Source organism: Thalassophryne amazonica, chromosome 15 (genome assembly GCF_902500255.1).
Source record: "Thalassophryne amazonica chromosome 15, fThaAma1.1, whole genome shotgun sequence".
Classification (NCBI taxonomy): Eukaryota; Metazoa; Chordata; class Actinopteri; order Batrachoidiformes; family Batrachoididae; genus Thalassophryne; species Thalassophryne amazonica.
This window is the reverse complement of record NC_047117.1, coordinates 60647791-60662495: the sequence shown is the minus strand read 5'-3', so window position 1 is coordinate 60662495 and position 14705 is coordinate 60647791. Positions and strand designations below refer to the sequence as shown.

Here is a 14705-nt window from a genome sequence, read left to right as displayed (position 1 = left end):
CCTCTTTAGTTTTTAGCACTTTAGTTTAAATGAAACCTAAAGAGTAGTTAAATACTCTTACAGATGCATGACTCAATACTAGAAAGCAGAGATTTGGTTGAAAGATTTATTCTAGAAATTTATCAGTAGAAGTGATTGTCTGTAACGGTCACATTAATGTGGCTGTGCTCTACTGGACATGTACAATGTGGGATTAAATCTATTCTTACATCTCCAGGATTAACTTTACCAAAAGTACATCTTTGAAATTGCAAAAAGATCCTTGTTTTCATTTATGATTTTGACATATTTCCATGGTGGCACCATGATTGTACATAAGAGGATTTATTGTGCATCTCTTTCTTATTTATGCTGTTTAGAAAAAGGCCCAAACTCTCCATTTCCATGCACCTCTCACAGTGATAAACCATTTCCATTGTCATTTAGTGTCACCACAAGGTTTTTTTTTTTTTTTTCTTTTTTTTTTAAATCATACCAGGAAATACTGCGCACACACACACACACACACACACACACACACACACACACACACACACACACACACACACACACACACACACACACACACACACACACACACACACACACACACACACACACACACACACACACACACACACACACACAAATTATACCATCTGCTGATGAGTTATTGATTCATCCTGACAATATTCTCTGTTGACACTCTGTACTTTAATCAGCAGGACCAGTAAGATTACACTGAACCAAAGAGGGATTATGTGTGAATGTGTGCTTGTTTGTTAGGCGTGTCAAAATCATATGTATCTGACTGTGTGCGTGTCTGTGTAAACAAATTACACAACACATGCATGCAAGGCTCAGAGGCACGAGATCATAACGACAGACAGCAAACTCAAAGCATATTTAAACTAAAGGGGAGAACGAGATACTGGAGAAAAAAAAAAAAACACCCGTTGAGACATTTGCTGTTCTTACTGCCACCACAGATGCATATATTCCATAAATCTTATCTTCTGTGTTTCAACATAAAATTGATCTAGTCAGTAACCTGCGGGGAACTGCGGTCCCGTCTAGGGGGAGTCGTAGACCCTCAGCCACTTTGCTCTATGGGAACCAGAGATGAGCAATGGCACCAATGGACCTTGCAAGTTACATGCTTTTGGGGCCCCCCAACATTGAGACACCTGTGTGCTGGATCATGCCCTTAAAAACGCACGCTGTGGACAAAATGCTGCAGCTGAAGTTTCCTCAAAACGTGACACTCCTCATCCGAGCCGTCACAAATAACAGTTTGTTTGACACAAAGTCTTTCTGTTTGTAGCCAAGGATCCTCCAGACAGACCAAGTACCAGAGACATCCAGTCATCACTTTAGGTCACTGGTTAATGTTAATGTCTCACAACCATACAGTAAAGGCACCTTGACAGTTTCGCGGATTTTTTTTAGTGCAATTTTGCATGCTTTTTTTTATTTTTTACAGAGTATTGTGTTCTGCGTCCTTATCAGGCAGGCCGGTCGTGGCACCGGTCGACATCACCACGATTGCTCTCACTGCCTCCGATGCGCTTTCTGCGGGCTCGCAGAAACCTCCTCTCTGCTGTGCAGAACTGCGCCAAATCTGGCAACAGGTCCAGAGACTATGCTCGCTGTTTTGATGAGGATGTTGACCGCAGCCGCAGAGCTCCGTGGCCACCGAGAGAGGACTTGGATTCTTTGCGGGTCCTGCATCCGTACCTCCGGAAGCAGTGAGCGAAGGGGGAGCACGCGCATTGTGTTCTGCGTGTGTCTGTTTATAATCTTCTCGCCCAGAAGAAAAAAGAGAGTGTTTACACAGGAGAGAAAGTGAGAAAATGTTAATGCCTGTTTGAGAAAAGTGTATAAAGTGTGTAGTGAGGGGTTTTACAGCCTTAAAACATCTATAATAATTGCAAAAATAGCGCTGACTACTTCGCAGATTTCGCTTATCGCGGGTTATTTTTAGAACGTGGGACCACTGTATTGCAATGGATTGGTAAAACAGTTGCATTTCTTTGCATTTATTCTTTCTTATGAGTTAGATAATGTATCTGTAAAGTTATGTTTATTACAGATATAACATCTTGCCATAATTGTTCAGATGCGCTGCGTACATAGGCACTGACACGCAGTGTTTTCAAATAGGTTGCGCATTGTTCACAACTAGTTCATGAAATGAATGCGTGCCAGAAGTTTTGAACATTTCAAAATTTTCTTTGCGCACTGGCATGCAGCCATGCTCAGTTCATGCACAGTTTACAATGGGTTTGCTCAATGGCACACAAGATTGTGTGCCAGTGCAGGGATCAAATTTATGCAAGTGTCAATGCACCTTAAGACAGGAAGCACCAGGACCTTTGTTCTCATGCAAAGATATCGACCTCGCCCAAAACCACTGTCCTGTGACCTCATGACTCCATAGACTCTTCCAAGGTGTCTCCCCGTCTCAAAGACCGAGAACCCAGGGACGTGAATGTCACAGCAGAGATAACTGAATGTCACTGCAAGTTCAACACTTTCACCACATATAGTAAATACACTTTTGATGGCTGAACCCAGGAAGTCAATAAGAGCCTAGATTTTAGTGTTAATCCAGGACAATCACAAACATTGCTCACTCAGCTTCTCAAATGTGGAATTCAGTGTATCCACTGATACTGCAAAGATCACAGCACCATCCATGAAGTCGGGGTCAGTAAACCTTGACCTGATGTTCATCCCTCAATCACTAATTTGATTAAAATAAGATTTATCACCTGTGATGAACAGTGTGTGTTGGATCTCGGCCTCGCTGAGCATTTGTTGGATTTGGTTGTTGTAGAGCGCCAGCGCCTGTCTGCTCCCACTCTGTGGGTTCACCAGCAGCATCACCCGGCACGGACGACACAATTCACTCAGCAACACTCCTACAGAAACAGACGCCAAAGTTAGTTTGTTCAGTGCAAAACACGAACATGCAAATTCCACTCAAGCAGCACCCTCTGGTATTTACTGTATTTAACCACCAGACTTAATGCAAATCAGTATTAAAATAGAGCAGTGTGCAAATGTTTCAGCCTGAAGCATTAGAAAAATAGTAGGAAAAAAAATATCAAATATCTATAAATGAACATGAACTACCTAAAATATGCAACCATTTAAAATAATAATGATAAATATAGATTTTTGCAACAAAAACACAATTCTTTTCAAGTAATTTCTCACAGTTAATAATAAAGTGGCCCCAACTGTATTAGTATTATTGTTTCTTAGCATTTTATTTAATTTTTCCTTATTTTTAAAAATTCAGGCCTTCATAAGCTGCTGCCTTTGTGATGCTAAAAAGTCAAGTTTATGTATTGGCTTTCTTGAGTGATTTATTGATTTCAATTTGAAAATTAGGTTTGTAATTTTGTAACTGATTAGTTTATTTTATTAAACGAAATAGCTGGAAAGGGAACTGTGTTGTGAACCAGGGCTCCAAGCCCATCACGTCCAATAATTCTTTCTTGCTTAACTATGTGTATTTATATATTATAAGGGTATAAAATGAGAGAAGTGTCATTTAGTCACCTTTGATTCATTGCAGCTCCAACGCTGTGCTACTGGTAGAAGCACACAGTGATGCAGGAACAGCACTTTCAATGTCACGCCTTATCAGCATACGCACAAAACAAACAATCTCACCGCACAGCCTGAGGGGCTAAAACCCACAAAGTGAAATTCCTCCTGGATCATTTGTCTGTCAGAGTGACTTGGACTGCAGTACTTTTTGCACGTGCAATGATTAAAACATCCAAACATGCCCGACAGCTGATAAATTAAGAATAGTATGAACAATTGCAGTTACTGATTATTGGCATGACAAGTTTGTAGCGGACACAGTAGAGACAACAGAACTGCAGTGATACTGCTGGAATGCAGTAAAACAGGTCAGAAGAACCAAGCACAGCATATCTGCTCATCTGTCATGGCAGTTTTAAGTCATCTGTCCATGTACTTTCCATCACATTTAAATTATAAGTAAAATTCTTCATAAATATTTGAGCAAACAGCCCAAATTTCATTGCTAATTCCATTTGCTGATTCCATTTGCAACAACTGCTAGGAACCCCCAAATGGGTGTAGAGTGTGATGGTGTTGATATGACATGATTTGAGGAAGGTGATGGTCGAGAGATTTTTTTTTTCTAGCATACTACGGCAATCGAGGAAATAAACAAATGTGTTTTGGGGTGTTTTTAGATATTTAAAAACACTGCTGTTTCCAGAGGTAATCTTGGCTAATCTTTGAGAAATCTTAGTGAAATTTGGGCCTCTACTGGTGGTTGACTCTCACTGCGGTATTGTATCACTTCCTGTTCGGGAGCACAGCGGTGTTTTGCTGTATCTGTTAGCTGTTTAATCTGCGTAGTTAGATTGATCTAGATAACTAGATAACGATTTGTTTCACTGTGTAATCTTCATGTGCCTTAACTAAAGCACTCCCTCTGCTGAATCACCTCTAAATTATTTACACATTATTCACTTTGTGTGTTTTTAGGAATCCGCTAGCTTAGCGCAGCTACTAGCTAAGCTAAGCGTAAATTCGGTAAGATTGTAATTCACGTCGGCAGTAATGACACCCGGTTACGCCAATCGGAGGTCACTAAAATTAACATTGAATCGGTGTGTAACTTTGCAATAACAATGTCGGACTCTGTAGTTTTCTCTGGGCCCCTCCCCAATCAGACCGGGAGTGACATGTTTAGCAGCATGTTCTCCTTGAATTGCTGGCTGTCTGAGTGGTGTCCAAAAATGAGGTGGGCTTCATAGATAATTGGCAAAGCTTCTGGGGAAAACCTGGTCTTGTTAGGAGAGACGGCATCCATCCCACTTTGGATGGAGCAGCTCTCATTTCTAGAAATCTGGCAATTTTATTAAACCCTCCAAACCGTGACTACCCAGGGTTGAGACCAGGAAGCAGAGTTGTAGTCTTACACACCTCTCTGCAGCTTCTCTCCCCCTGCCATCCCCCCAATACCCCATCCCCGAAGAGACGGTGCCTGCTCCCAGACCACAAACAACCAGTAAAAATCTATTTAAGCATAAAAAATTCAAAAAGAAAAAATAATATAGCACCTTCAACAGCACCACAGACTAAAACAGTTAAATGTGGTCTATTAAACATTAGGTCTCTCTCTTCTAAGTCCCTGTTAGTAAATGATATAATAATTGATCAACATATTGATTTATTCTGCCTTACAGAAACCTGGTTACAGCAGGATGAATATGTTAGTTTAAATGAGTCAACATTAGAAAGGTCTTGTCTCAGAGTGATGCTGAAAAACTAATTCATGCATTTATTTCCTCTAGGCTGGACTATTGTAATTCATTATTATCAGGTTGTCCTAAAAGTTCCCTGAAAAGCCTTCAGTTAATTCAAAATGCTGCAGCTAGAGTACTGACGGGGACTAGAAGGAGAGAGCATATTTCACCCATATTGGCCTCTCTTCGTTGGCTTCCTGTTAATTCTAGAATAGAATTTAAAATTCTTCTTCTTACTTATAAGGTTTTGAATAATCAGGTCCCATCTTATCTTAGGGACCTCTTAGTACCATATCACCCCAATAGAGCGCTTTGCTCTCAGACTGCAGGCTTACTTGTAGTTCCTAGGGTTTGTAAGAGTAGAATGGGAGGCAGAGCCTTCAGCTTTCAGGCTCCTCTCCTGTGGAACCAGCTCCCAATTCGGATCAGGGAGACAGACACCCTCTCTACTTTTAAGATTAGGCTTAAAATTTTCCTTTTTGCTAAAGCTTATAGTTAGGGCTGGATCAGGTGACCCTGAACCATCCCTTAGTTATGCTGCTATAGACTTAGACTGCTGGGGGGTTCCCATGATGCACTGTTTCTTTCTGTTTTTGCTCTGTATGCACCACTCTGCATTTACTCATTAGTGATTGATCTCTGCTGTCTTCCACAGCATGTCTTTTTCTGATTCTCTCCCCTCAGCCCCAACCAGTCCCAGCAGAAGACTGCACCTCCCTGAGCCTGGTTCTGCTGGAGGTTTCTTCCTGTTAAAAGGGAGTTTTTCCTTCCCACTGTCGTCAAGTGTTTGCTCACAGGGGGTCGTTTTGACCGTTGGGGTTTTTCTGTAATTATTGTATGGCTTTTGCCTTGCAATATAAAGCGCCTTGGGGCAACTGTTGTTGTGATTTGGCACAATATAAATAAAATTGATTTGATTTGATTTGAAATTTGGCATGGTAAGTGTGTGCAGGGGAGACCGATGCATACTTACATTTTGTTACAATCCTCCAAGAACCTTACAAGTTACTGAGATTCAAAGTTTTTCCCGATTGCACATAAAGTTTGCAGAGTCCACTTCTTCAAATTTGGCACACAGCTTTAGCTCCATGTTGCCCAGTGCATACTTTTATAACGAGACCCTACCAGAATTATAGCTGTTCCAACTTTTCCACTATTGGACAGAACTCCTCCACATTTTGCTGAGAACTTCACCTCAATCTGAGATAATCCACACCATGATTTTCATGTGAATGGAGTTTTGTCAGAAAACTTGGGTCCAGAAGGAAGCATGTTTCAACGGCACATTTTTTTCTAGAGTTTTTAAACAGGATGTGTAGACTAAAATGACAATGTTTTAAATCTGATAAACAGTAAATTAATCCATGAAAACACTGACAGAAAAAGTATGTCTGTGTGTATGCAACTTATTTACCCTCAAGAGCTTTTCAAGCATTTCTGGGGTTATATTTAAGATGCAACATCTTCATCAAGACCAACAGCCAAAAAGAAAAACAAATATAGAACATCAAGGCTGAGAATCTCTGCTACTTTCAGTTGATTCGTGATTATACATTTCATCTGAACTTTTCGCACCAAAAGCATTGGAAGTGTCCCAGATCTTAATGGAATAATCACTACTGATGTATTCACCAGAGGAAATGACAACTAAAATGAAAGGGGAAAACCCATCAGGCGGGGAGAGAGAGAGAGAGAGAGAGAAAAAAACATTTTGTGGCTCATTGTCTTATACAGTATCTTATACAGTCAGTAACTTTTCTTTTTCTGTAAGTTTGCCACTGCACACCATCACAACGGAGTTTAGCTGAAACACTCAAGATGTGCTTGTAATAGTAGAGACTTTTAACTTTAATTCAAGGGGTTTAACAAAAGTATTACACTACTTGTTTAAGGATTACAGCTATTTGTATACATAATGCTTCCACAGTCGCACGTTTTTAAAAATATGTATACAAGTCAGGATAATACATGAAAATTTCCAAGTTAGTGAATATGTTTTGCCATTCATTTCCATCTATCATTAAGAAAGCTAGAACAGCACATAGAAACAAAACATGTCACAGCACCACTCACTATTAACCCTCTGGAGTCTTGGGTAGTTTTGGGCGATTTTGAGTACTTTTGGTTTTACCTTCATAATTTACCTTAAAAAATTGTTTACCTTGCCTTGTTTGGTGTCATTTTTTTCAGCACAACCTCACCTGTGTGACTTTATAGTTTTTCTTTCATTCTGACATACTGCATTAAAACAGTGACCCGAAATTCAGTTTTTCTTTCATTCTGACATACTGCATTAAAACAGTGACTCGAAATTCACCCAAAAACCAAAAATTCGAATCAGAAAAAAAGTTGTTTTTTTTTTTTACTGTGAAAACCAGAATGAACCATTTTTCTAACTTAAAACGCAAATATAAATTATAAATTTCAAAATATATGTAAAAATGTAGCATATATGTAGCTTTTATGTAGCTTTCCATGACAAAATCTCTTGTTAAAAGTGAAATCTGCCGGAAAATGGCTGATGTCCAGCTCTTGTGATAACGAGAGAAAGAGCACACAACGGTCTCGTATCCACAGAGCCATCCGTTTAGAAATGGTCCAGTGGCTTGTGCCGCGTCGTCGCAGCTCGGAGCGCGGCGCGCTGAGCGTCCTTAAAGGGGTCCTTAAAGCTGTACTAACAGACCTTATTCTCTGTGAAGCCCGTAAAATTTTCACCGAAAGCCAGATAAATTTTTCGAATGGTTTCCAGGTGCCAGTCTCTAACAGCTTCTGAAAAAATTCTGATGGAAAAAAACCCCAAATCATTCCGCCATTTCCAGACAATGAAAATCCGACGACGGGGCGGGACCACTCCTTCCACAAGGCGTGCTCACAGGCGAATGACGTCACCGACAGGTGTGGAAAAACTCACGCATGCGCACAAGGGTTCAAGCTTGTCTGACGTGAAAACATATGAATCAAATCCATATAGTTAAAAAAAAATAAAAAGGTACGATACTTTATGGACAGACCTCGTATATACAACTATTTACATTAAAATGCAAGAAATGCTACAAGCGTTTTTTTCTTGCTATTTACATGCAATACACTGAAAAAAGTATAACCCTGCTTAAACTAAAAAATGATGTCCAGATATCACATCTAATATATTTGACTTCACATAATCTAAATTACCAACAAAGATAAGTAGGACTCCTTGCAGCTTTGCTTGGGCTGCTGCCCCCGTGACCTGACTCCAGATAAAGCGGAAGAAAATGGATGGATGGATGGATAATCTAAATTATTTCATTTCACAGAATCTAAATATTTAACTTCCTATGACCTGATTATTTTATGTTGATGTAAACAATAATATTTCAATTGACTCTGTCTAAATTCTTTGCCTTGATCCAAATTATTAACATTTTTGTTATTGAATCAAATTAATAAATTAAAACTGACCAGCTCCATGAAGGCAAATGAGACCAGTGCAATGTGCATGTGCAATTCACATTTGAGTCAAACTAAAAATATTAATTGCAGGTCATAAAGAAGAAGAAAACAATTGAGCGAACTAAAAAATTTTGTTTTGAGTCCATTAGATATATATTTAGTTCAGTTCAAATCAAACTTGATGTCACTAAATGAGTTTCACAATCAAATCAATATTTTCATGTTGTTTTAAATGACAGTTTTTAGTTTGAATGAACAACTGCATGGTACACTTTTTACAGTGTAAGATGCTACACAAATTGTATTTGTGCCACTCAGAAAAAAACAATTCCTGTCCATCATCAGAAGCCGCAAAAATTTGTAGAGATATTCCACCTCAATATCCATATGTATTTTTCCCTAATTCCTTGTTTTTGTATCATTTATTTATTTTGTTGGTGGCCAAAAAACAAAAAAAAAAAAACAAAAAAACAATTAGGAAAAGATGTTTTGAACTTCGGGGCGGGGGAGAGAATTCTCTACCAGAACTCCTGTGTTCTCTGCCCCTGGAGCCTGCTGACTGCTAGGGCAGTGTGTCTTCACCCTGCTGTGTTCCAGGACTCGGCGCTGGAGCAGAAGCGCATGAGTCCTGGAGAAGATGGAAAGAGAAGCGTGCGGGCTGATCCACTGTGCAGATCTATACGCACAGATCGATGGATCCACCTGTTCTGGTTCATCCAGACCAGAACAATAAAGTCCACTTCATCATCAGACTGATCACGCTCTGGTTCAGACTCTGATGACGTGATTCAATTGTCTTGATGCAGTTCAAAAAAAGAGAGAGAGACTTGACCATGTTCCAAGATGCCTGATTATTTTGATGCACTAAATAAATAACACAACTACACCATGCACGATAGAACATTCCACCACACACACACACTAAAAACACTCCAAGCACGGCAAACATCACACAACTTTCAAAACTGATCGCTTTCTGCTTTTTGCTCCGCATGAAACCACAATTTCCCTTCACTCAGCAACCAAATTATGTGGTTTGGGAATCACTGTTTATTCAGTAATATATTTTACAGCAGTGACAAAGAAAAATTTGGGTATTTCTTTTAACTTGTTTGCTGTCGCAGACTGAAAGAGAGAGAGAGAGACAAGAAAAGTCCCATTCGCAAAATGTGCACATGCACACACACAAACACACCCACGTGGGGTTGGTGATTGTGACTGGTTAGTTCCTGACTTTTCCACCAATGGTAACAGCCCTTTCTCCTGCTGAAGATAAGGGAGTCATATTTCTTTCCAGCCCTCTCACTCCTCCAGCTGAATAAGGAAATCATTTTTGCTGTGATAGTCTGTAAAACGTACAGCAAATATGAGAATATTATTGCCCCAAAAAACTTGTGTAAATTATTAATCATAATTCAAGTTATACTTGGCCTATTATTAAGTGTATTATTAGTAAGTGTTGTGCAGAGTTGAAAGCCAGTTTTAAATTAATAAGTCTTAAGCTTTGATTTAAAAACGTGCTAGGTCAGAAATAGTGCATAAATCAGGAGGCAACTTGTTCCACAGTCTGGGGCCAGCTACTGTAAAAGCACGATCACCGCAGAGTTTGTATTTTGACCTTGGAACATCTAAGTAAAGCTGGCCAGACATCCGTAATGTCCTACTGTAGGTGTGGAGAGTTAAAATTTCAGAGAAGTAGGAAGGTGCAAGGCCATTAATAGCCTTAAAGCATAGGTGACATGATATGTAATGGGTTTTTTTCAATAATTAAGACTATAATCAAATAACAGTTTGAAATCTATTCTTTCCTGGTGCACAGTTACGAATGAGATAAATATTCAGGTTTTGAACTGCGCGCCACTAAAAACCAGGAACTTCCTGGCAAGTCCTGACTTTGGAAAAGAAGGAGGAAGTGATAGCGCGAGATCCATTATTTTAATAGTCGTAGTAATTTATGGATTTTTACAGGCTCCTGACAGCCCCGTTTCCACAGAGTGGTTCAGGTTGGAGGTGCACGGTGTTTTCGGTGTCAGAACGGTTAATTCTCACTGGCAGAATCCTTTTGATTTTATAATCACCATTCTGTGTTCTGAACTCTGCCAATATTGTTAGTGTTGTCAGACTGAAAGTTTTCCTCCAAGGATTCTTCTCCCTTATCGTAATCTAAATAAGGCTCAAAACCACTAGGCTGTCTCCCACACAGCTGCTTCAGAAAAACCTTCAGCCTGCACTTAAATAAAAGCTCCACACTAGAGAAAAAAAAATAATCCGAAAATAGCTCGATCTCCACCGTGTTTACAATTGATTTGGGCTTGAATTAGCAGGTCCCGTTCTGGTGATGACGTAGCAACAATATGGCTGTGGCTGAGGGCTGAAATAGAGTGCAGACGTCAGACAGCTGTTGTTTATCCTTCACCTGTGTGCTTATCGTCAACTTTTATTGTTCAGGATTTTTTAAAATAACATTTCAACATTTTTTGTGAATGAATACTTGTGCACATTTTTTGGTGTCACCTACACTTTAAAAACAAACATTAGAATCTTAAAATCAATTCTAAAATTAAGGAGAAGCCAGTGGAGTGAGTACAGGTGTAATATGCTCATGTCTGGAAGTGTTCGAACAGCAGCATTTTATCAATCAATCAATCAATCAATTTTATTTATATAGCGCCAAATCACAACAAACAGTTGCCCCAAGGCGCTTTATATTGTAAGGCAAGGCCATACAATAATTACGTAAAAACCCCAACGGTCAAAACGACCCCCTGTGAGCAAGCACTTGGCGACAGTGGGAAGGAAAAACTCCCTTTTAACAGGAAGAAACCTCCAGCAGAACCAGGCTCAGGGAGGGGCAGTCTTCTGCTGGGACTGGTTGGGACTGAGGGAGAGAACCAGGAAAAAGACATGCTGTGGAGGGGAGCAGAGATCAATCACTAATGATTAAATGCAGAGTGGTGCATATAGAGCAAAAAGAGAAGGAAACACTCAGTGCATCATGGGAACCCCCCAGCAGTCTAAGTCTATAGCAGCATAACTAAGGGATGGTTCAGGGTCACCTGTTCCAGCCCTAACTATAAGCTTTAGCAAAAAGGAAAGTTTTAAGCCTAATCTTAAAAGTAGAGAGGGTGTCTGTCTCCCTGATCTGAATTGGGAGCTGGTTCCACAGGAGAGGAGCCTGAAAGCTGAAGGCTCTGCCTCCCATTCTACTCTTACAAACCCTAGGAACTACAAGTAAGCCTGCAGTCTGAGAGCGAAGCGCTCTATTGGGGTGATATGGTACTATGAGGTCCCTAAGATAAGATGGGACCTGATTATTCAAAACCTTATAAGTAAGAAGAAGAATTTTAAATTCTATTCTAGAATTAACAGGAAGCCAATGAAGAGAGGCCAGTATAGGTGAGATATGCTCTCTCCTTCTAGTCCCCGTCAGTACTCTAGCTGCAGCATTTTGAATTAACTGAAGGCTTTTCAGGGAACTTTTAGGACAACCTGATAATAATGAATTACAATAGTCCAGCCTAGAGGAAATAAATGCACGAATTAGTTTTTCAGCATCACTCTGAGACAAGACCTTTCTAATTTTAGAGATATTGTGTAAATGCAAAAAAGCAGTCCTACATATTTGTTTAATATGCGCATTGAATGACATATCCTGATCAAAAATGACTCCAAGATTTCTCACAGTATTACTAGAGGTCAGGGTAATGCCATCCAGAGTAAGGATCTGGTTAGACACCATGTTTCTAAGATTTGTGGGGCCAAGTACAATAACTTCAGTTTTTGTAGACTGGTTAACATCAGCATAAAACGCATTAAAGTAATCAAATCTGGAGCTGATGAAAGAATGAATGGCCGTCTCAAGATTACATCTCAAGAGTACTGAGAAAGTGCTTTACTTTAGCCAGAAGACGTAGCTGGAAAAAAATAATAGTTTTGAGTTTAGAGTTTATCTGTTGATTGAACTTCAAACAACTTCAATCACACTCAAATTCTTGACAGCTGGTTTTAAATGATTAGCCAGAACACCAAAGTTTGATGGTACAATATTCAGCATGGCAGAATGTCTAAACACAATGGCCTCTGTTTTACCATCATTCAAGTAAAGGAAATTTTGGGACGGCCACTGCTTTACATCACGAATACAATTAAATAATCATGGCTTCCATTAGTCTTCATAGGCAGACAGATTTGCAAATCATCCACATAACAATGAAAGTACAGGTTGTGCTCAGCTATAATTGACCCCACTGAGTAGGGATGGATATTGATTAGATTTTATCGATATCAATGCCATTATCGATTCCGCTTATCGATCCAATTCCTTATTGATTCCCTTATCAATATCTCTTGTGAATTTTCTGTATACTAAAAGTAGGCTTTACAGGTTTTCTATGTCAACAATATTTTATTAAGTCTTAAAGTAAATAAAAATGAAATTGGTCACTGGATCCTTGATGTCTGGACATAAATAAAAAAACAATGTGTAAACGTTTTCCTTTCAGATATTAATGAGACTAATGTAACTCCATAGCCTCTGAACTGCGCTGAATGTCAGCATCAATGTAATTCATAAAGAATGGAGGACGTCTCATTTTGGGAGAAAAAAAAACGGTTTTGGTTGGTTGTAGTTTGTTGTCTGTATTACAATGTTTGGAAAGAGGTGTCATTTGATTTAAAATGGTGATTCACTTTTAAGTTATTAATTCTGACTGAAATCTATCTTTCCAACTTTAGCATTTGGAGCTGTGCAGTTAGTCCCACAAAACAGGAACGGAACAACGGACGATTCTCATTTCTTGTCCGCAACAAGACAAGAGTCCCAGCTTTGAGAGGGGTTAATGAAAAAATCGCATACGTGCCACTTCTGAAAAGCAGCGAAGGAGAGACCCAGCGAAGTAGCGGGTTGAAGCACTCAGACAGCCGGCCAGAGCCACCAATAGCTAAACACCAGGGAACGCCGCACGTCGTAAATGTCCAGGAACGTATGTGAAGGACGAAGTCATGTACGCTCTGAGCCGAACATGCAATTCTCCTCGATTCCCATGTCTTCTGAGGCAATACACAGAGTCGCTGGCGTAGATAAGCAGGTACAGATGCCAAGAAAGGCGCCAACATCTTTGACGGTCTGCCAGAGTCAAGGATAGCCAGGTTTTCCACAGAAACGTGAATGCTGATGAGAGTCTGTCAATCATATACCAGGAGCAGTGACACATTCTATACAACAAGTAGCAAAATCAGAAAAAAACAATAACAAACCCAGTGAGTGCAGACACCAAGCCACATACAACGGTGCCATTTTGATACCTTTGACTTTATAATGATACTTTACATTTACTGTCCCCAGCAAATGCTAGTGACCATTTTTACAGTTGGGTCAACTGAGATATAGAAAATAAGGCACAGTGTGGTAAATCTGCCTGGAGGAGGCAGTTCTCAAAAACTGAGTGACAATGCAAGAAAGAGCCTAGTGAGGGAAGCCACCAAAACCTGCACAGTCACTCAGTTTTGATAACTCCAAACAGATTTACCATAGAGTAACATGCTGTTTGTATTTCTTCATGACTGTTGTAAATTAAACACAGGACAAATTCATTGACTTAGAAATGTTCATGTATCCACACCCCGTCTTGTCTACAAGAGACTGGCTGTAAAACTGATGATTTGTTCTTAAAAAAGAATCCTTACATTTTTCATTTTCATTTGTCTGATTATTTATGGCTTCTGAAAATGGAAGGGCTGAAAATGGCTGTAATTCCTATACTAGAATTTTGGATACATGTTGATTTAATGACCAGATACTTTGCATGAAATGTGACAAAGGGACTTCAGTCATGTTTGTTGCTGTCTCACTATGCTTCCTTTAACACTCACACCACTTAGTAAAACACTTACAGTCTTAGAATAAGAAATAAAGCCAGAAAATATTGTTTAAATTTGTCATTCTGGTGGCTTTGTTCTCATTCTGTCATGATTTAGACTTATTGGGACATT

At 39.5% G+C, this 14705-nt stretch overlaps 1 protein-coding gene across 1 annotated transcript in view; it reads right to left on the bottom strand.

The window, feature by feature from the left end:
- Positions 1 to 14705, bottom strand: part of LOC117526442 (sphingosine kinase 1-like) — a 96281-nt gene that overhangs the window by 37909 nt on the left and 43667 nt on the right. Inside the window, exon 2 of the mRNA XM_034188512.1 lies at positions 2754 to 2903. Coding sequence (XP_034044403.1) covers positions 2754 to 2903 — 150 coding nt within the window. The remainder of the gene's footprint in view (positions 1 to 2753; positions 2904 to 14705) is intronic.